The sequence below is a fragment of the Kwoniella dejecticola genome, chromosome 1 (assembly GCF_000512565.2).
Source record: "Kwoniella dejecticola CBS 10117 chromosome 1, complete sequence".
Taxonomy (NCBI): domain Eukaryota; kingdom Fungi; phylum Basidiomycota; class Tremellomycetes; order Tremellales; family Cryptococcaceae; genus Kwoniella; species Kwoniella dejecticola.
In genome coordinates this window covers 2,247,422-2,268,622 of record NC_089301.1, presented here as the reverse complement: position 1 = coordinate 2,268,622, position 21,201 = coordinate 2,247,422, and the positions used below count along the sequence as shown (strand labels likewise).

General features: G+C 47.5%; 9 protein-coding genes across 9 annotated transcripts; 7 read left to right on the top strand and 2 right to left on the bottom strand.

The window, feature by feature from the left end:
• Positions 1–152: 152 nt before the first annotated feature.
• Positions 153–2,194, top strand: I303_100848 (uncharacterized protein; the record flags this gene model as incomplete). The annotated part of the gene is made up of 7 exons (XM_018404217.2): positions 153–366; positions 471–664; positions 770–913; positions 997–1,212; positions 1,295–1,370; positions 1,447–1,881; positions 2,049–2,194. The coding sequence occupies 7 exons, from the start codon at positions 153–155 to the stop codon at positions 2,192–2,194; spliced, it is 1,425 nt and encodes a 474-aa protein (XP_018266871.2).
• A 202-nt stretch (positions 2,195–2,396) lies between these two features.
• On the bottom strand, positions 2,397–3,756 carry I303_100847 (uncharacterized protein; the record flags this gene model as incomplete). The annotated part of the gene is made up of 4 exons (XM_018404215.1): positions 2,397–2,875; positions 2,962–3,265; positions 3,358–3,529; positions 3,611–3,756. The coding sequence occupies 4 exons, from the start codon at positions 3,754–3,756 to the stop codon at positions 2,397–2,399; spliced, it is 1,101 nt and encodes a 366-aa protein (XP_018266869.1).
• A 589-nt stretch (positions 3,757–4,345) lies between these two features.
• On the top strand, positions 4,346–6,602 carry I303_100846 (uncharacterized protein; the record flags this gene model as incomplete). Its single annotated transcript, XM_018404214.1, has 15 exons — positions 4,346–4,396; positions 4,458–4,511; positions 4,571–4,626; positions 4,694–4,724; positions 4,786–4,894; positions 4,977–5,178; positions 5,243–5,257; positions 5,337–5,401; positions 5,469–5,563; positions 5,631–5,809; positions 5,874–5,937; positions 6,006–6,074; positions 6,155–6,248; positions 6,338–6,416; positions 6,503–6,602. 15 exons carry the CDS (start codon positions 4,346–4,348, stop codon positions 6,600–6,602), a joined length of 1,263 nt encoding a protein of 420 aa, XP_018266868.1.
• Positions 6,603–7,239: 637 nt separating this feature from the next.
• I303_100845 (uncharacterized protein) lies at positions 7,240–9,523 on the top strand (the record flags this gene model as incomplete). Its single annotated transcript, XM_018404213.1, has 7 exons — positions 7,240–7,258; positions 7,342–7,524; positions 7,626–7,832; positions 7,919–8,324; positions 8,469–8,664; positions 8,750–8,943; positions 9,031–9,523. 7 exons carry the CDS (start codon positions 7,240–7,242, stop codon positions 9,521–9,523), a joined length of 1,698 nt encoding a protein of 565 aa, XP_018266867.1.
• A 447-nt stretch (positions 9,524–9,970) lies between these two features.
• Positions 9,971–10,957, top strand: I303_100844 (multiprotein-bridging factor 1; the record flags this gene model as incomplete). Its single annotated transcript, XM_065968210.1, has 5 exons — positions 9,971–9,973; positions 10,155–10,233; positions 10,322–10,384; positions 10,550–10,622; positions 10,717–10,957. The coding sequence occupies 5 exons, from the start codon at positions 9,971–9,973 to the stop codon at positions 10,955–10,957; spliced, it is 459 nt and encodes a 152-aa protein (XP_065824282.1).
• Positions 10,958–11,521: 564 nt separating this feature from the next.
• Positions 11,522–13,910, top strand: I303_100843 (metacaspase-1; the record flags this gene model as incomplete). Its single annotated transcript, XM_018404211.2, has 13 exons — positions 11,522–11,697; positions 11,850–12,043; positions 12,111–12,200; positions 12,280–12,305; positions 12,365–12,446; positions 12,542–12,689; positions 12,760–12,876; positions 13,017–13,076; positions 13,138–13,260; positions 13,322–13,357; positions 13,434–13,545; positions 13,613–13,778; positions 13,879–13,910. 13 exons carry the CDS (start codon positions 11,522–11,524, stop codon positions 13,908–13,910), a joined length of 1,362 nt encoding a protein of 453 aa, XP_018266865.2.
• Positions 13,911–14,236: 326 nt separating this feature from the next.
• On the top strand, positions 14,237–17,109 carry I303_100842 (uncharacterized protein; the record flags this gene model as incomplete). Its single annotated transcript, XM_018404210.1, has 10 exons — positions 14,237–14,260; positions 14,353–14,510; positions 14,589–15,002; positions 15,085–15,216; positions 15,278–15,662; positions 15,754–15,851; positions 15,925–16,136; positions 16,199–16,752; positions 16,825–16,944; positions 17,008–17,109. 10 exons carry the CDS (start codon positions 14,237–14,239, stop codon positions 17,107–17,109), a joined length of 2,199 nt encoding a protein of 732 aa, XP_018266864.1.
• A 209-nt stretch (positions 17,110–17,318) lies between these two features.
• I303_100841 (uncharacterized protein) lies at positions 17,319–17,970 on the bottom strand (the record flags this gene model as incomplete). Its single annotated transcript, XM_018404209.1, has 3 exons — positions 17,319–17,330; positions 17,396–17,569; positions 17,698–17,970. 3 exons carry the CDS (start codon positions 17,968–17,970, stop codon positions 17,319–17,321), a joined length of 459 nt encoding a protein of 152 aa, XP_018266863.1.
• A 900-nt stretch (positions 17,971–18,870) lies between these two features.
• Positions 18,871–21,158, top strand: I303_100840 (uncharacterized protein; the record flags this gene model as incomplete). Its single annotated transcript, XM_018404208.2, has 10 exons — positions 18,871–18,943; positions 19,010–19,088; positions 19,161–19,817; positions 19,866–19,888; positions 19,944–19,970; positions 20,034–20,141; positions 20,209–20,455; positions 20,519–20,584; positions 20,635–20,832; positions 20,894–21,158. 10 exons carry the CDS (start codon positions 18,871–18,873, stop codon positions 21,156–21,158), a joined length of 1,743 nt encoding a protein of 580 aa, XP_018266862.2.
• Positions 21,159–21,201: the final 43 nt, after the last annotated feature.

The following is a 21,201-nucleotide window of genomic DNA, read 5'->3' as shown; positions in this document are numbered from 1 at the left end:
CATGAATATGGATTATCAGAACGTATTACTGACTGATCCAACTCATTCTCTTGTCCTTCTCTCGTTGATACTGAACGTCACTGCGAACCTGTATAGTGTGTATAGAAATACTGATTTCGACACTAGAATCAAGCAGTACTTGATCATCCGGAATGCTTACCGACCTCCCAGATTTCGCACTTCTGCAAAGTGAATTCCAAGGTGACCTGGTCTTACCTTCCGATGAAGGATACGAGAAATCCTTGAAAAGATGGGCATCGACAGCCCAGAAGAAAGCAGGACTAGTAGCTTTCGTCAAGGTTGAAGAGGATATCATAGCCATTCTCCGCTTTGTGAGAAAGAATAGTCTGGATCTGGCAGTCAAATGTAAGTTCTTCTCGCCCATCTTCCCTCTGGTTGATGAATCTTCGAGCACAGACCCTTCTGAAGAGGATATCACTCACGATTGATATTGTTGTCGATTGTAACAGGCGGAGGACATAGCGTCTCGGGAGCTTCTTCAAGCGAAGGAGGCGTAGTGATTGATCTTTCCCGATACTTCAAGACTGTCACCGTGGACGAGAAGGCCAGAGTGGCTCATGTTGGCGGAGGAGCGACTTGGAGAGATGTCGATCTGGCTACGTTTCCTCATGGATTGGCTTCTGTGGCAGGAACAGTCAGTCATGTGAGTGTCAATAGCTCTTCCTCTGATGTGGTCTGCTTAGCCTAGACACGGATATTTGTCCGGTCACATCATGACCTTGGCTTAAGTACTGATCCTTGCCCGTAGACCGGAGTAGGAGGACTGATACTGGGAGGAGGATACGGATACCTGGCCGGAGAACATGGGCTGGTCATTGATAACTTGGTCGGTGCGAGGGTCATATCTGCCGATGGAGAAATGCACAATTGCTCAGAAGAGGAGAATCAGGACGTCAGTACAAAGCTTCTCAAGCGCTCTTATCACTCTCTGACTCACTCAGAAAGGTGACCTGTTGACATCTGCAACGCGTATAGCTATTCTGGGCAATCAGAGGCGGAGGAGGCAATTTCGGGATCGTCACTTCGTTCTCGCTCACAATTCATCCGCAAATCCCGCAAGTCTTCATTGCGGACCTGCATTTCCCTGGTGAGAAGGTCGAGGAGTTTTCTGTGGCTGTGAAACAATGGTTGGAGCTTAGTACAAAGAAGGAGATGCTCTTTGTTTTTCTCGAAGATCGGGGCACTGGACCTGTAAGACACGTTCCCGGCCCTCTGTCCTTGTCCATCGAATGAGAAAAGCTGACTTACTTTCAAAGGTGTGGCAAACCTGCAGGTCATTGCGGCTCACTGTTTCCATAATGGCAACTTGGAGAGAGGGAAAGAGCAATTCAAACGGTTCTACGATTTGGGTATGTCATATATAACAGGACTGCAAAAGCTGTTTATGGAGATAGCCGCTGATAAACAGTATGATGTTGCGAGTAGGCCGAATGGTTGATAATACCAGGATGGTACCGTATCTATCTCTAAATCAAGCGATAGACGATGTCAGACCCTTCGGGACCGGACTGTATTGGCAAGGAGGTATATTCCCTTCTGTTCACGAGCACCCTGATGCGGGAGTCAAGTTGTGGCAATCCTATTTGGAGATGTATAACGCCGAGGATCAGTTCAAGGGAAGCTCGTTTGTGATTCTCGAATTCCACCATACGGACAAACTTATGGAAAGACGCCCTGATGGGATGGCATTTATCAAAAGAGATAAAGAGGTGATCATGCTAGTCGGTCTAGGATGGGGTGGAGTACTGGGTCATGGACCGTTTGAGAAAGCTAGATCTTACGCTAAGAAGATTGCTGCTTCTGGTGCGCCCCAGCTCAAGGACGGAGAGACGAAGACGGAGATAGGGTATTCTAATTGGGGTGAGTCAAATTGTACTTGAGTACAAAATAAAACAACACAACACCCGATACTTGATTTCTTCGGCTTGTCTACGACTCATCAAATGTTCGCCATCCTATTTCGTCCTGGTTATGAATCTGCCATAATGGAAGTTGCAGCTAATCAAGCGCTTGTGCATGTGCCGCAGAATCAGAACGACCGACGGGTTACGAAAGATCAATCAAGCTTTTCGGTGATAATTACCCTAGATTGCAAGGGGTGAAAGCCAAATATGACCCGTCTAATATGTTTAACAAATGGTATCCTGTCGAACCCAAGTCATCGGACATATAAGTCAGGCAAGAAAATCGGATTCCGAGGCCGGTACCGGTATGATTTCGAAATTCCTGTATTTCAGAATGGCTTGGAAACGGTCAGACATCTACATTGACGAGATGTTATACAATCGGTACCGTACGAGTATTGTCGCTTTTGCTGTTGCCCTTTGCGTAGCTATACAAGTTATGAATGCATTGTGCTGAGATACGTCTGGCGACTATATCCAAAGAGGTACAACGACCGACTCCAAGCCTTCTAATCTCGTCACTTCCTCCAATTTTAATCCATCTTCACCGGCCCGTTCGAAGATCACAACCCGCCCTGTATCTCTAGCAGCTACTAACACGAATTTGCCAGTCGGATCCTGCTCAACCGCTCTGAGATGTTTGCCCACTCCTCCTAACCACCCTTCTTCTGTACGCTGTACATCCCCTCCGTCAATTTGAGATACTGAAAACAAAGCCAAGGTGTCTTCTTCGTTCGGCGAATCTCGATTGGACGTAATAAGGAGATGTCGTCCGTCAGGCTTAGTCGGTGGTAATAAGATGATTTCCGCTCCTCCTGTCTCTCTTCGCCTTCCATCGTCATTCGGAGGAAGCATAGAGTACCTCTTGACTAGTTTCGAATCACCCGAGGGAGGTAGGGTATGAACTGTCAGAGCTCCTGCCACTTCATTCAAAACGTAGACGTGCGATCCTGCATAGGGAACAGCAATCAGCTTTCTTCACCGTGATTGTGCGATTGCTAGAGGCTACACGTCAAGTTGGAGGTTGGAAATATACCGCTTGGATGGACTACAAGATGTCTAGGTCCATCTCCATCTTGCAAGCCTTCTGTGATCTCCGCCAGGAGGTTGAGCTTCTGAGATTCTGGAATCCACTTGTATCGATATATCTTGTTCGACCCGAGATCCGGGACCAAGATCTCCCCTTTGTGGAGGACGACTTGATGCATATGAGCGGACTCTTGTCTCCAGTGTTTCATAGCTGAATAATTGCCTTTGTATATCCTATCAGGAGTTGGAGAAGACGCGGCGAACAACCCATCCGGCTTGAGAGGAATGACGGATACACTACCACTTCGATACTGCTCGCCCCGACCCAACCCCATCGATTAGCCGCTTCCCCATGCCAAACAAGCAAGCAAATACGTGAAGCTAGGCCATAGAATTCACTCACATGAGCGACAACCACTTCAGACCCATCTGGTAGGATGGCGAAATGAGTTGGACCTTCACCACCTGTATCTGCTTCTGCTAATTTCTCCAACTTTCCCTCGGAGCTAGACAGTCGATAGATGAATAGCTTGTTGTCTACCCAGCCATTTGAGAAGATCAATTCGGGGTGCAGTCTGCGTCAAACCTCATCAGGTGAGTACTCACTCCATCGCAAGCATATATGCATGTAGACAAGACAAGACAAGACTGCTCACGGATGTTTGATCAGCCAGCTTGGTTGTTTCGGCAGATTCTCGGTACTAATTCCCCGCTTGAGAGTGCGCTTCACCGGATCGAAGATGACTGAGTGAATCGAAGTTGCGTGCGAGCCGAGCAAGATCAGTCGCTCCGAGCTGCTCATCGTGGAATCTACGCTCAAGATCGGGATGTCTTATCTTATCCTACAGTCTCGAGTATGTTGTAGCTGGGGATGACTGGGATCATTCTGGTGTAGTCACTTCCTTGCATACAGAATGGCATCTAGCTAACATCATTCGGCAACTTCCGGGTATCCACCTCACAGGTGGATATCCGAAAGATACAACGCATTTGTATGTAGCATTTGCTTTCTTTGGCTCTGGAATGACCGCGCAGCGTGACCTGGGCTTTTGCATAAAGATGTATACAATTCTGGGAAGCTCTCGCGGTCATGCTGCCGCTAATACGTAGACTACAGAAGCACCATGCTGCCCTCCTGAGGAAGAGGAAATCAAATGCCGGCATCCGGCTGACCGGCCCGTTTTCCCTTCCGGAACGCGCACCGCCGGTCCTGGAAGAGGTGACATCGTGGAAACTGAGAAAAGTTGATGGCTTGTTTGACCAACTATCCTATCTCATGTAATCATCATTGAGAAGTGTCTGTATCTTATCAACGTCAGGCGCTCAAAGAACACTCAAGTCAGCACTCAATCACACAACTTTCTGCTCAGTCACAGTCATACTCAATCACAATGTCAGGCGTCGAAAGCTTCCCTCCCATCTCTGTCGGTCTCATGGGTACCGTAAGTTCCCCTCGTATCGCTATCTCTGTGAAAGAGCAGGACTGACAATGCGGTGCAATAGGGTGAATACACCACCGGTATCACCCCTTCAGGACAGTCTAAATCAGACAAGAAGGTGAGCAAGCGGACTGCCTGCTGTCTTGCCGCAAGTCACATGCTAAATTCGACACGCAGATCGGTGTAGTCGGTGTTACGATGTTCGACCTTCGAAGGCGAGGAAAGGTTGCCGAGTTGGTGTTGTCTATCTCCATGAAGCAGAAGAAGAGGTCAGGCTGATGACCATGAAATCTGTCATAGCATCGTTATGGCCGGTACCAACGGTGGAAAGGTGGATATACCTCTTGCCAGGCTTCTCGAATGTAGCTGACTGATTGTTGATCTATGTCTAGTTCCCTGAGATCAAAGCTCACTTCCAAAAGAACATCGGAGACGTCTACAAAGGACTTGACCTCGATTTCAAGGGATTCCCAGAGGGTAACCTTAGAAACGCTGAAGCTTGTAAGTCATGTTCTAGCATGAATGCTGATACTTATGTAGACGAGTATTATTTGCTGATAATGGGCTGGGTTGCGGTATATAGACAAGGAAGCTCTTCGAGCTCTTCCAAAAGGATCCGCGGTCATCATCTTCACTCCCGACAGTACACATTTCCCTATCGCTTCGGAGGCTTTGAACCTCGGTCACCACGTCTTAGTCACCAAGCCAGCTACCCAGAAGTTGGAAGATCACATAAAACTGATTGAATTGGCTGAGGAGAAGGGTTTGGTGTGTTTCGTTGAGCAGTGAGTCGAGTACCGATAGTCCCAGATTAGGAGCAACCCAACTAACAACCCAACTTCCTCTCAGCCACAAGCGATTCGAGTGAGTCTACTCGCACAGCAAATCGCGATAACATGATCAGGCCTCTTGTGCTTGTAGCTCAGCTGACTTTGCCGTGTAGCCCTGCTTATAATGATGCTCGAGCTCGTGCCCAGAAATTGGGAGACTTCAACTTCTACAACTCCTGTAAGTCCAACTATCCATTGCCCGAGATCACTTCTTATGAGCTAGACTGATTGGTGTGATATGGTAGACATGTCGCAACCCAAGATGCAGTTGGAAACCTTCAAATCATGGGCCGGTATCGATTCCGATATCTCTTACTACCTCAACTCTCACCACATCGACGTGAGTATAATAAGACGATGATATGGCAAGGGGGAACTGAAAAGCTTAAAATTGATACCATATATAGATCCACTGCTGGATGGTAGAAGGTCGATACAAGCCTACGAAGGTCACTGCTTCAGCTACCACTGGTATTGCCACCTCGATGGGTTGCGATCCTAAAACGGAGGACACTATCACACTTCTTGTAGATTGGGAGAACATACAGACTCCTAGTCAAAGGGGTACTGCCGTTTACACTGCCTCGTGAGTATTCGTATTTCATATATGAACAAGTTGGACATTTTCGCTGATCGTGTTCACACTTCAGTTGGGCTGCTCCCATGAAGGCCGGTGTCCACTCCGAACAAAGGTTCCACTACATGGCTTCCAAGGTGAGTCCTCCGCTCAATTTGCGGTTCGGGTAAGAGCGGCATGATGATTGATGACACTGTCATGACAGGGTGAAGTCCGAGTCGACCAAGCTCACCGAGGATACAGTATTGTAGAAGATGACACAGGTAAAGCCGATGTAAGTACACGTACGACTGAGCATGCTTCCCCTCGTCAGCTTGTCAATGGCTGATCTCAACGCAATGCTATTCAATGCAGTACAACCCATTCTACGTCAAGTACAGTCCAGATGAGAACGGTTACTTCGACGGTCAAAAGGGGTACGGATATGTATCTTTGGAAAAATTCATCGGTTAGTTCTGTTGTCTGTCCACTTTTGGCATTTGGGTGATCCACCTTCACGTTGTGCTGATTCTGATTCAATGGTTTTTCCCGACGTAGATGCTGCTCAACGTGTGACTGCCGGTAAAGCCAAAGCATCAGATTTCGATGGAAAAGGTCTTCCTACAATCAAAGCTACGTGAGTATATCCCTTCGAACACAGAGTTAGGGCCAAGCGATAGACTTCTTTCCTAAGGGGGAATGCTGATGTTACTTGGCGTTTAGCGTTCTTACAACCGCCATCATCCACGCTGGTCGAGTCTCTTTGGACGAGAAGCGAAGTGTCGGTCTGTCTGAAGAAGGCGGTAAATGGAAGCTGGTGTAAAGCCCTGCCTTCATCCCCTGCGAGATATGCGAAGAGAAAGCTTGTGTGTGATAGAGTGGGATTGATTTGTAACTGGATACATCATGCATTTGGCCTTGATTTTCTTCACTGTTAGTCCTACTACTGCTTACTTCTCACGCGTTCGAATGTTTGAGCCGCTTCTTCCCCTTTCTGGGAATACTCTTTAACCTCTATACGTGAGATCAAGACCCGTCAAACGCCGACGCGGCTTTACGTCCGTTAGTCGTCGACCAACTGATAGGATTTACCCCATTAACCCCACCAAAAAGGGGGATTAGCATGACGTAAATTGACGATATTTCAAAATTTAAATTCGCTTATGAGGTTAATCCGAAGGTAGTGGGACCGCCAAATATGACGGTGACAAACCCGAAAACATCAACAAAAATAATAAACAAAAATTTATGAGGGCTGTGTATATATGTGTACTGCATAGAAACACGTCGACTGTAGAGATAGATATATAGACATACAGAGGGATCACCGTTATTGACGCTTCTGCGTATTCATAGGTGGCTCCACGTTCATTCGGTTTTCATCTTATCGAGGTGGCCAACACAATCAGTTCTGCATCTTTGCACCAAAGGTTGGATTCGTATACCTTGTCTCAGACATAATGTTACAACGCAATCCAGGTGAGTCGTCCCTGTTCCTCACCTCTGAAAACACCTTGACGCCCTTGGCTGACTATTTGCTATATGGGTATAACGTTTGGCAGATCCGGATTGGTGGCGTCAAGCTATAATATACCAGATATACCCCAGGTCATTCTGCGATTCCAATGGCGATGGGATAGGAGACCTGAAAGGAATCACCTCGAAAGTACCTTACTTGGCCTCGCTGGGAGTTGACGCGGTCTGGCTATCTCCGTTCTATCCCTCAGGACTCAGAGACGGAGGATGTAAGTCTAGTGTATCCGGACTTTGTCTGACTCAGTTGAAACTCCTTCGTCTCACAACTATGTGTATTAGCTGATCATGCGAATATTGTTCCTGTGTACAGACGATGTTTCAGATTACAGGAATGTCGATCCGCGAATTGGGACACTGGAAGATTTCGACGAGATGAGCAAAGCGTTAGAGGAGGTGAATATCAAGGTCATGGTGGATATCGTACCGAATCACTCGAGCGACGAACATGTGTGGTTCCAGGATGCTTTGAAGGCTGGGAAGGGGTCGAAAGAGCGGGAAAGATATATCTTCAGAGATGGTCAGTCCAACGTTCACATCGTCATACTGAAAGTCGTCTGCGATGAGTGAAGAGGTCCCGCTTTGCTGATCAACTTCTGTGTATAGGTCTAGGAGCGAGTAAAGATATTCCCCCGACGGACTGGCAATGCGCTTTCGGAGGACCCTCGTGGACCCCTTCAGGATGCGACGACGGTCAATGGTATTATCACATGTTCGACTCTTCCCAACCCGACTGGAACTGGGACAATCCCGAAGTTCAGGAGGACTTTATCAATACCTTGAGGTTCTGGGCCGATAGAGGTGTATCCGGATTCCGAATTGATGTTGCCCACGCTCTGGTGAAAGACTTCAATAGCCCACTACCGAACTGGAAAGAGATGTGCGAGATCAGGGAGAAGAAATTGAGGAATGGGAACAAACATATAACGCACCCGTACATGGATAGAGATGAGGTGCAGGAGATATATAAAGATTGGAGAAAGGTCTTTGAGGAATACAATCCGCCTTTATTGTGAGTCATAGTTCAGCCCTCTTCTTGATTCCGCTTCACCATGAACATCAAATATCTCCCTCGCTCGTCAATTCACTATTTACAACGCTCTGATGCGTTGTGCTACCTCGTAACGCGATAGGCTAATCTGACTGGGTTCGATAGTGCCGTGGCAGAATGTTGGGTCGCACCTGATCGAAAACCGATGTACGCCTCGTCAGAAGGGCTCGGACAAGCGTTCTCGTTCGATATGATGCTGTGTAATTTTGATGCAAAGGAATATCGGGATTGCGTCAAGCATTCGCTGAAGGATAGTAAGGAGGCTGGAAGTAGTACCACATGGGTTCTATCCAATCATGATGTGGGTGTTTGTCAGAATGAACGATACTGAACCGCGAGCCCTTCTATCGAAAGCTGAATGCCTGACTATGATTCACCTTGATCAGGAAATCCGACATGTGACTCGGTATGGGCTTCCGAATGTACCCAATGAGGGGTATCCGGAATTTGATGATGCGTTTAACGAATACAAACGATCTAAGTTCACGAAACCGCCTGTCGATGTTGCGATGGGTCTGAGAAGGGCAAAGGCAGCTACGTTGATGATTCTGGGATTACCCGGATCCACCTATATTTACCAGTGAGCCATCACCTGCTCTAGGCGTACAAGTCTCGCCTCATTCCTCCGCTTTCGACTTGACTAATGTGGGCATTGTTCATTTCGCAGAGGCGAGGAGCTCGGATTACCTGAAGTCATCGAGATACCGGATGACCAACGACAAGATCCGCATTTCCACCGAACCAAAGGCGAATGTCCAGGTCGAGACGGATGCAGAGTCCCTTTACCTTGGGTGTCAACCGCTAAGAATTTTGGCTTTGGTAATGATAAACCACCGCATTTACCTCAACCTGGATGGATGAAGGATTATTCCGTCAACCTTCAAGAGGGACCTGAGGCGTCGGGAAGCACGTTGAATTTCTATAGACAAGCTTTAGATATTAGAAAAGAACTACAGTGTGAAGAAGAGCTAGAATGGCTTGAGCATGCGAATGACGAGGTACTGCATTTTGCTAGACCGGGCAAATGGGAAGTATTTATGAATGCCTCGAAAGAAGCGATTGCCCTCCCGGCTGGCAGGAAGGTTTTGATCAGTTCGAATGGTCAGACGGTGGGCGGAATGATCGATGGAGAGACTACTGCCTGGCTTTTAGCTGAGTAATAGATAGATGCGATTGTAAAGTAGATCTTAGTTAGAGGAAGAGCTTTTTCGTGATTTGTATATGTATGTACTATAAAATCGGCTCTACATGTACCTTGTATGCGTCTAAGCGATATCTGGAAGTGCTATGCTCCAAGCAACGATGGGAAGAGACTGTTTGAAGCTGGCTTCGGAACCGATATGATGCCACACCATACATTCAGATCTCCACGTGGTTTGATTTCGTCATACAGAATGCTAGAAACCACCATCGCCACCACCACTGGCATCCAGCACACGACTCACTCAAACCATTCATCCCTTTTCGTTTATTGCACCTTTCTTTCTGTCATAGGATATACAAGATCATACATAGCAATCAACACAAAAGCAGCTGCCTATACAGCTTTCTATCTGACCATCTATCTTTCAATTCACTCTCAGGACTAACTCAGTAACTTATCCATCATGGTACGTTTCGCATCCATTTCGCCCTTCTTCGTATCGACTCTCCTCGTTCGCCAAACATGATCTTCAAATGCTAATTTGTATTTGACTTGACCTTCTCTACCTTTTCACGATGATCGGTACTCTCGCCGAAATCGACACGTTTACTCCCGACTATTTCCTGTACTTTGGGCGTCTCTGACAGTCTGGCTGGGACGACAAACCTCAAATCATCGGCTACAAGCAACAAAGACCGACTGTAGCAAAAGGTTCGGCTTTGAACTGTAAGTGCAGCAGATGATTCACAGCTGGCCTATACGTTCGCTTCATCTGCATTGACGCTGACTCGTACATCCCGGTCATTTCATATAGCTGCTCAGCGATCAGGATTGGTAGTTTCTTCTGAATCGAAAGGAGCAGGTCAAACCAAAGGACGTGAGTTCCTCATCAGTCTCTTTCGCATCTACTTCTTACTCTTCACGACTGAACCGACGCCCTCCGATCTCATCATCGCCAGTGAGGTCGTGAGGTCGTCATGGAACGGGTCCTTGTCGGTAAGAATATCATAGACTGATTGTGGATCTTCTCACCCCCACCTAGCTGCCGACCATCAACGTATCGCCAAGCTCGATAGGGACGATGCTCCTAAACCACCTGAGAAGATCGGACAAGAGTGAGTCGTCTGACCTGCCATTGCTGTAGCACGCATCGTTTTTGAAAAATTCGGCTCAAGCCACAACAGCTGACGTACGATGACCTACGCTTAGCGTTGGAAAAGCAGTAGCAACAGCACGAATGGCCATCAAGAACGCTGACGGAAAATCGATGACCCAGAAAGAACTTGCCACAGCCGTCAATGCCCAGCCATCGGCCATCACAGATTTGGAAGCTGGTCGAGCGGTTCCGGATCAACAATTATTATCTAAATTGGAAAGGAAATTGAACGTCAAATTGAGAGGTGCCAAGAACACTATCGGTGGTCCTCTTCACCCGCCGAAGAAGAAGTAAGAGAAGGTACACGGGGTGTAAATAGGCTGGGATGCTTTGGAGAGAGGATTAGAAGAAGAATCATGTGAAAGAAGCATTTCGAAGCATATAGAAGGAATCATCGCTCATCGCACTTGTCTGTTATGGATATACGTTCATTCGGATTCGTACTTTACATGCATTGTCACTCCATATGTAGCGTCGACCTTTGGTTCAAATAGTGTACATCCTCTGTGCCATTCTGCGCTGGCCGTCATTGCGTGCAATGAGCATCTTAAGTTGACGATGCAGTATGGCAGTCGGAAGTGGAAGCTCGGTTAGCGGTTTCGCCAAGGTTTAAGCGTAGTCTGACTTGATCTCTCACTGTACTGCGGGTAGCCGGTGATGCCATTCAACCGATCCTCCGTTATCATTCATCTTTCACAGCTTTCATCACATTCATTGGTTCGCCAGCTATCCTCATTATCAAGCTGTGAATAAGCATACAAACCGCTAGCCTAGTCAAGCAGTGTATACATACATACATACATACATAAGCGACTTGCCAACCATTGAACCGGCGTGAAAAGAAAGGTACATTCCGACATGTCGTGGAACCAATATCCTGGAGGCAATCACCACCAACAAGGTAATGGAGGTGGATATGGATACGCGCGTCCTCCTCCGCCTCAAGGATATGGAGGGTATGCACCACCACCTCCTCAACAGGGGTACGGCGGTCCACCTGGAGGATGGAATCAAGCTCCTCCACCACCCATGGGGTGAGTCATCAACTCTTAGCATCCACAGCTCGAAATCCCAAAAATAGATTTGCCATTACCTTTCTCTTTAAAGCCCTTTATCACGAAGTCTTGTATTTCTGCAAGAGCGGAGAGGTGAATGAGTGCTGACAAAGACTGCGTTGTTCCTATAGGTATAACAACGGACCTCAGCAAGGTTATTATAATGGACCGCAACAAGGGCAAGCGCAAGGTGGATGGGCTCCTCCGACTGGCGCACCAGTCGAGCAGAGCTATCATCAGACCGGAGCGGGGTTCATGCCTCCATCAGGACCACCTCAAGGTGGTGGCTATGCTCCGCCAGGATCATATGGAAGAGCTACTCCTGGTAAGTGGGGCTTCTCCCTGTTCCACATACTGTTAATGTCATTTACGGTTGATTGATGGATGATCAGCTCGACCACCCACCAACCAGCAGCATTATGGTCCTCAATTGCACGGCCAGAACGGCCAGAACGCTCAACCATACTTCCAATACTCTCAATGTGAGTATTGTCCTGTTTCACCCACTAAGCCCCAGAGCACATTGGTATAGCTGATCACCTATCCCTTGCGCGCATCTAGGTACTGGTCGAAGGAAGGCATTATGCGTGAGCCAACACATTTGATGAGACAGTGATCGACACAGCTGATGTAGAATGCTCCATAGATCGGTATAAACTACATTGGAACTTCTCAAGCCTTAGCAGGCTGTATCAACGATGCTCATAACGTACAGAAATTCTTGATCGGTGAGTAAAACACCATGAAACATTGCATATCAGCTCTTCTCGTGAGGTTGATAGCTGTCAAGAGTGAATGGCTGCTTATGGATCGTGTGTGTCAGAGCGATACCATTACAAAGCTGAAGATATCGTCATGCTCACTGATGACGCCAGAAATCCAAGACAAATCCCGACTCGAGCCAATATACTTCAAGCTTGTCAATGGTTGACTCAAGGAGCTCAACCGAACGATGCTTTGTTCTTCCACTAGTGCGTTCCATTCTACCGTTTTGAAGTCATGCAAAATACGTTGGCTGATGAAGGACGACTACTGCTTTAGCTCCGGACATGGTGGGCAGACTAAGGATCTAGATGGCGATGAGGATGACGGATATGATGAGGTCATCTACCCATTGGATCATCAGAGAGCTGGACATATCGTGGATGATGAATGTGAGTCACAGAATCAGGATGCAGACATGACATCTCAGGATGAATGCTGACTGGATTGCTTGAATTCCCGCAGTGTACGTTACACGGCGTGCCGCGCAATTGAACTCAAATCAATAGAAGTGCTTATATGGCGACTTCACTTAGGCACCATCTACTGGTCAGACCGCTTCCTGCGGGATGTAGACTCACAGCCATCTTTGACTCGTGAGTCGACGACAGCGCATGACCTGTGAAGAGCTTGAACATTGACTTGGATTCTGTACAGGTGTCACTCAGGTTCATGTTTGGATCTACCATATATCTACTCGACCGAGGGAACGATCAAGGAGCCCAATCTGCTTGCTGAAGCTGGACAAGGTTTACTAGGTGCAGGAATGAGCTATCTCAAGTGAGTGACAGTCCATTTGAATGATGGGTCATTGAGAGCTGATCCTGACGCCGTATCTCAGGGGTGACACGGGAGGTATGATCAAAGGTTTGATGGGGTGAGTGCCCCTTTCTCCCCTCGTAGCATGATCATTCTGCTAATCTGCGCTGACAATTCTGTATTCTTCCTCACAGAATCGGTAAAAATCTTGTCAACCAGAATTCAGACGCCAGAAAGAAGACGCAAGAGACCAAGACTAGTCCTGCAGATGTCATCATGTGGTCAGGATGTAAAGATTCTCAGACTGTCAGTCATATACCCGACAAATTTCCCATTATAGTGAATGCAGCTGATCATTACCCGATGTCTCAAGTCTGCGGATACGCAAGAAGCTGGTAAAGCGACTGGAGCAATGTCATACGCTTTCATCGCCTCTCTGACGAAGTACCCTCAGCAAAGTTACGTGCAATTGTTAAATACGATCAGAGATGAGTTGAAGGGTAAATATAGTCAAAAGCCGCAATTATCTGCTTCTCACCGTGAGTTCTTTGTCCCTCTTCGTAGTCGTACCCACGTAGGCTCGCATCGAGTCAGAGACGAACATCGAAAGTAGTATGCTAATCCATTACCGGGATATAGCAATGGACACGAACCTGTTATTTATCGCTTAGGCTTGCGGCCATGAATCGTTGTATCTGGGTTAGAATCTTATGGGCGCTTGTGGAAGAAATGGCGATGTAGAAGAATATAACATATCTTGATGCAGTAGAGTTCTCTTGAAGCACAATATGGTGTATCCTCATCTTGCGAAATGAACGTATGATATCCAGTGCTGAACGCCTCCCTGACAACAGAGCACACTGAGTTTGAGATCTGCGGTCTTCGCCGCCATCGCAGAACAAGCGGTTCCGAAAGATGAAAAGCGATCTTGAATACAAAGTGATTTGATGTTCTTTGAGGCTTTCTCCGTCTACACACCGCCAGATCATCAGACAAGATGGCCAAAGTAGCTACCGATATCGTGAGTCGTCTGAACTACGGAACCAACTTTTGACTCGAAGGGTGAAGTGGAATTTTCTGACATTTGGGCTGATCGATCTGTTCGATTTGTAGAGAAGAACTTTCCCTAAAACCGACGAAGTGGTCGTTTCGTACATCGCTGGGTTGGTGGATGACGAAGATGAGGAGGTAGACGATATCGTGGGCATGACTAGAGGCATGTTGGATAATATCGGCGAAGGGTCGAAAGATGCACAAGTCCTGGACGAATTGTGAGTGACTTAGAGAGATGTAGTAATGAAAGACATGATTTTCCGGAATTTTGAGCTGATTCATCGATATTGAATAAGTATGGCTCGACTGCTCGAATACCTTGAATCCCAATCTTCCAAGCGAGTCCGAAAGACCAACACAGCTACGAAACTAGACAAGACCGTGCACATGCGATCTCAGGCGATGTCAGCAACCATCGCGATGTCTGGGAAAGTCGACTTGGAATCGAATACGAAAGGGCAAGCATCCAGAGTCGATTTGACTAAATTGGCTAAAGCAGAAGCCAAGTTGAAAGCCAAGATTGAGAAACGGTCAAAGAGAGATCTCTATCAAGGGTCGAAGTTGATCGAACAGCTCAACAAGAATAAGCAGTCTTACGAAGAGATGTATATGAAGGTTAACCCGCTGGATTTGTCTGGAGCTGCTAAAGGCAAATCTAAGGATATCCACCTGAACAATATCGATGTCTCCTTCGCCTCGAACAGGATCTTGTGAGTGCCGTTCACCCTGCGTGGTCCACAGATTTATGTAGATCGATCGTGACGCTGATGTCAATGCTTCGTTGGCGTTCAGGGCCGGAGCCACTCTGACGATGGCTCACGGTAGAAGATACGGTCTTATCGGTAGGAACGGTATCGGTAAATCTACATTACTTAGACATCTGGCTCTGAGGGAAGTGCCCATCCCGACGCATATCTCAGTTCTGTAAGTCCAGGCTACATACACTTTCTCGGGGAATGAGGTGTGTGGCTGACGCCACTGACAGATACGTCGAGCAAGAGATCAGTGGAGATGCTACGACAGCTCTTGAATCGGTACTCCAGGCAGACGTGTGGAGACACAAGTACATAACCGAAGAGAAAGAGCTGAACTCCAAGATGGAGGAACTGGACAACGCCACTGCTGTCGAGGGATTAGCAGAGGAAGAGAAACAGGAGCTGGATAGAAAGAAGGAGGATGTCTTGACTAGATTAGGAGAAGTGCAGAAGACTTTGGTGGATATGGAAGCTGAGACTGGACCTGCTCGAGCGGGTCTCTTGCTTGCTGGTCTTGGATTCTCGGAAGAGGATCAGAAGAAGATGACTTCTTCGTTCTCTGGTGGTTGGAGGATGAGATTGGCTCTTGCTCGAGCTCTTTTCGTCAAACCCGATGTGAGTTCTTCATTCACCTTTTTTATCATTGCTGTCTGATCCGAGAGTGGATCTGCTGTTGATTTGACTGACATGATACTTCCAATGACAGCTGCTCATGTTGGATGAGCCGTCCAATATGCTGGATCTGAACGCTATTGCGTGGCTTGAAGAGTATCTGCAGACATGGCAATCGACATTACTTGTGGTGTAGGTCATTCCCGGAGCGTGACAGGTATGAGGCTTGATCATGAGCTAACGTGCTGTTGCACACCTCGCTTAGCTCGCACGACAGAGCGTTCTTAGACTCGGTTGCTACAGATATCATCCATCAACACTCTCAGAGACTCGATTACTACAAGGGTAACTTCTCGCAATTCTACGCTACCAAAATTGACCGAGCGAAACAACAGAAGAAAGAGTACGAAACGCAACTTACCTATAGACAACATCTACAAGCGTACATCGACAGGTGGAGATATAACGCCAACCGAGGTGGGTCGCCCGTCAATATAATTGCCAAAAAGAGTGCTAAGCTGAAAGATCCGTTTTTGCAGCCGCCCAAGCTCAATCCAAAATCAAGATCCTTGAAAAGCTACCTGAACTTGAGCCTCCGGAACAGGATGATTCCGAGTCTTTCAAATTCCCTGATCCCGAAAAGATCTCTCCGCCTTTATTGCAACTTGATGAAGCTACTTTCGGCTATACACCCGAGAAGATCATTTTGAGGAACGTCAACATCGATGTGCAGATGGACAGTCGAATCGCCGTCATCGGACCCAACGGAGCTGGTAAATCTACAATGATAAAATTGCTCACTGGCGATCTTCAACCTACGGACGGAAGAGCAACGCATAATTCGAGATGCAGAATATCGTACTTCACTCAACATTTCGTCAATCAATTGGATATGACTGTCTCTCCCGTTGCTTTCCTTCAGGCTAAATTCCCTGGGAAGGTCGAGCAGGAGTACCGAAGTCATCTGGGTTCGTTCGGAATAACAGGTCTGACGGGTCTGCAGAAGATTGAGACTTTATCTGGAGGTCAGAAAGCCAGAGTAGCTTTCGCGGTTCTGAGTATGCAAAAACCGCATATCCTCCTGCTGGATGAGGTGAGTCTTCAGACCTACTGCGATGTTCTGCGGTTCGGACGAGCATCATGACTGACCCTGTGAATGGTGCAGCCTTCCAATCACTTGGATATCGAGGGTATCGACGCCCTTATAGAAGCTATCAAGGTGTTCAAGGGAGGTGTGATCTCCATTTCGCACGACGAGCGATTCATCACCAACACGTCTAATCAGGTGAGTATTCCAATCGTCGTCTCGAATTAGTCATATCAGGGCTGACAACCTTTATTTTTCCAGCTGTGGGTTTGTGCCGACGGAAAAGTGACTAAATTCCTGGGAGATGTTGAGAGTTATAAGAAGATTGTCACTCAAGAGCTTCAAGCCAAACTGCGACCTTAGATCTTTGAAGGGATATTGATCTATCCCTTGGGACCGAATGAACATAGGACATATACTGTATCTCAACCTGCGGGACACGCATATATCTGTTCCGGTCATTACATGCATTTCGGCTATATCACAGATGGAGACAGACTTCATGATCACCGAGAAGACAAACGTCTGCAATCCCATTGTGCATACTTATATCCAAATCTCTCACCCGATTATCAGAGCTTGTCCTAATCAACAAAAATCATTCGGATATCAGCACAGGCAGCGTTATCTGCCAGAGGAGAACACTTACAGAATCAGGTAGTCGAATATCCTTGACGTCTTTCCAGATACTCTCGTCTCTTGACTTCACCTTATCGCACCACACTCTACCGACATCCGCATTGGTAGCTTCCAACCACGGATCGTGATCGATGAAGGTCATCTCGGCCTTCTTATCTGAGACTTTCTTGCATTCTGCGTGACACTAAACGAATTGCGAACGTGAAGGGTGTCAATCAGCTCAGGTAAAACCTCGTTGATCAATGTAGGGCCAAAGAGAACCATCGCGACAAATTGACGCATTGAGTTACTATCGTAGTAAGTCCTACTCACTTCGAGTTCCAACTTGGTTTTATCCTTATCACCATTCACAACGAATACAAAATGATACGGAGGATCGAGGATTTTGTCGCCTTCAGGGGGAGCGCACATGTTGGTGATTCCGCCTGCGGATCCACTCTGGGCTGTACCGTCGGAGAAGGTGATCCTAGTCTCGGATATAGGTCGTGGTTCTTGTGCTCCCCTAGCACTCGCCAGGGTGGACGCGCCGAGCATGGCTGTCACGCCGAAAAGGTAGATTGTGTGGAAAGTCGTAGTACTGACCATGTCGAATTAGAATGGCTGGCTGACAGTGAGTGACCAAAGGTTTAGGTCAGTGTTGAGAAATGAACCACAGACTCGACCGGACTGAGTCAGATGACATTGCACTTTATCGTCCCCTGATCAATTCTTCTTATGTATACGGGCGGACTCGATACTAGCTTTGTTCGACATGATACGATCAGGGGTGATTGAACCGAGTTGACCAAAAGGAAGGAAGAGTCAACCATAATTGCATGACTGACTATTCACCCCTCGTTTTTACGCATGACGCTCCATTGGAAATGCGGTGTATGGGGAGGGGCGAGATTGAGCGTAATTCCATAATGGAATTAGGAGATGAAAGGATTTCGGAGAAATGGGCTTTCTATTCAGCTCTCTTATGACAGACCCATTTTTCGCTTCAACTGCGTTTGCTCCATATCCATCCACCAGTCGTTCTTCAGATTATCCAGTTGCAATGGATGTCCTTTGCACTCGTAGGATCGGAAGGCGCCTGCCCCTCTCTCGATCTACACCATCCATAATTTGTCCGCTCGGCTTACATTCAAATCCCACTTTATCTTCTTGATCAGAGTGCGAAGAGCGGCACAGGAGAGCTGCCATTGCTAGTTCTTGATCGACGGACCATCTGATACTTTATATATATATATATATATATATATACATATATATGCACGCAATATATAAATACAAATACACACACGCATGAATGCTATCTCCATTGCTTTTCGACTGAAGTCGGGTTCATTAAGTACACGATAAGTATCCGCGGAATCCCGTTCCGTGTTATATTTACCCTGAACGGCTTGAACAAGCAACGGATTACACGGAAAACTACTCCATCCTATTTTATTCCACACGCATCCTTGATGTGCATGGTGCGCATACCGATTGGGACCGTCGATGATACACAACAAGGGCAAGAACGCATCTAGAGCGTGCAATCGATGTAGGCGAAGGAAGATTCGATGTGATGGTGAGTCAGCGTGCATCAATGACAGCTGCAAGGCGAATACGGGATCGGTAATCATCCCAAACACAGGTGACACGCCGCAATGCGCTACCTGTATAAGCAAGGGAGAGAACTGTGTCTATCAGACAGCTGTCGACAGGCGCCTAACGTATGTACGGCAGCACATGGCATTCGACATGGTCCCGTACGAAGGAGCTAATCTCCGTACTGACATTTATAGGGATCAGACGGCGGTGAGAAGGATTGAGCAGCTTACCGCAAGAGTTCAAGAGCTGGAAACGATACTAAGCCATGATCAAATTACAAACGATATGTCCGAAGTGGAGCATCCGGCAGATGCGGATGAGAGCCCATTCAAAACGGGAAGATTGGTTTTATCGTCGACGGGAAATCTCCACCTTTTTCCTTCAGCCACCTTTTATTGCCCGGCTCATGTGATTCCAGAATGGCGACATGCTCTGGACAGCTTCTTGATTAGATCGACACCTCTTCCGGGATATCTCGCCTCCTATCTACCTTTCCCCATGGCTGAGGAACACCATCAACTTCTTGTGGATCTAGCTTTCGACTGTTTGCTTTGCTTCGGTCCGAATCCCTTCAAATCGAAATTTATCCTGGCTATGAACCAGGATCCAGATACCCGTGGACACTACTTCTCACCCTTATTTCATCTTTGTGTGCTGGGTATAGGCTGGCGATATTGTACGGACCGGACGGTAGTTCAAATGTACTACCCGAACACACCCAAAGATAATCGGGGATCAGCGTACATGGAGAAAGCGAGACACATGTTACTGGAAGACTCGGCAGCTCCTGAGCTGAGCACGGTCCTTGCGTTGTTCACATTGACTCTGTATTATGTTGGGGAGATCAAAGAGTAAGCTGTGTTCGTTCTGTTCGAGGGTCCGAGCTAATGCTCGAGTAGTCCATTGGCTGGTTGCTGTTTCAGTAAGTGGTCTCGATCTATTTATCCGACCTGATGCCCGTGTCTGATTCTTCTTAGTGATGGGTCAGTATATCTGCATGGACCGTAAGTCAATGTGCAGCCAAAAGCCCGGTTATGATAAAAGTGCTTATCGCCTGTTGATGGCAGTCCGATTGCATCGGCGCTGCGACCCGCAGCTCGCTGAGTTAGGGCAGGAGCCAAATTCGGAATTGGATATTGCTCGAAGGGATGTATGGGGCTTCGCTTTGAATTTCAGTCAGTATGAATTAGCTACCTTGTCAATCGGCTAGAACAGGACTGGAGTGTATTGATCCGATGGCAGGTGCATGGTGGGCGACCTTCTACGCTCAACCTGCTTTGCCCTTGCTCTCAAGCGCAGACCAGCGGACTCCGTTTGTTCATCCCCAGCAAGCCGGCCGCGATGAGCATCTGATCTCCCTCATGGCTTCTCATCATTCCAAACTTTCAAGCTTCGGCTTGAAAAGCCTCGAAACGAATCATATGGTCCGCGCACCCATTGCCATTCGTGTGCAACGTTTACGCGAGGTGTTCCGAAGGCTGCTCAAATGGTAAGAGTCATTCCTGGCGAAGAAGAGCAAGCTGCGCTGACAGGCTCTATCGCATTGGCTAAGGAAAGAGGGTCTTCCTGCTGAGATCAAATGGCCGCCCCTGGCCGCTGAGGCGCCAATGCACCCAGGGTAGGCAGTATACATCGTTGTGGTGATCTCGCTGAGACCTGTTATGCTAGTATCATTGTTACGCACGGCATGTACGCAACGTACATGATATTACTCTTTCGACCATACATCATCGAGTTGGGAGGCAGGAGAAGTCTGGTGCCAGAGGCTTTGGAGCGATGCGTCGAATCAGCTAGGCAGATCGTCGATCAGTCACGATATCTGGCCGAAAATCATGGCATTTGTAGAGCTCCATTATCGTGGCAACAGTGAGCGAACATATTTGATCACCTATATATCCCCAAGGCTAAACAATAGGTCGCATCACAGCACCGCCTACGTCTGCGGTACTATGCTTGTCCTGCAAGCTTCTGGTCTACCTGACGTCACAGCACAGGAGCGAGAGGATGCTTTAGCCTCACTTGGCATGCTTCAGACACTATTGGACGAGTTTGGGCAAATTTGGGAGGCCGCACGGAAAACTGCGGAATCCCTTCGACAATTACAGGCTGAATGCAATCCGGAAGCCGCACAGACGTATGGCAGTATGGATGGAAGTAATGATATAAGTCAACCTGCAGAATTCATGCCATAGCAATATACAGTCACAAGCAACCGTCAAATAAGTCTGGATGCAG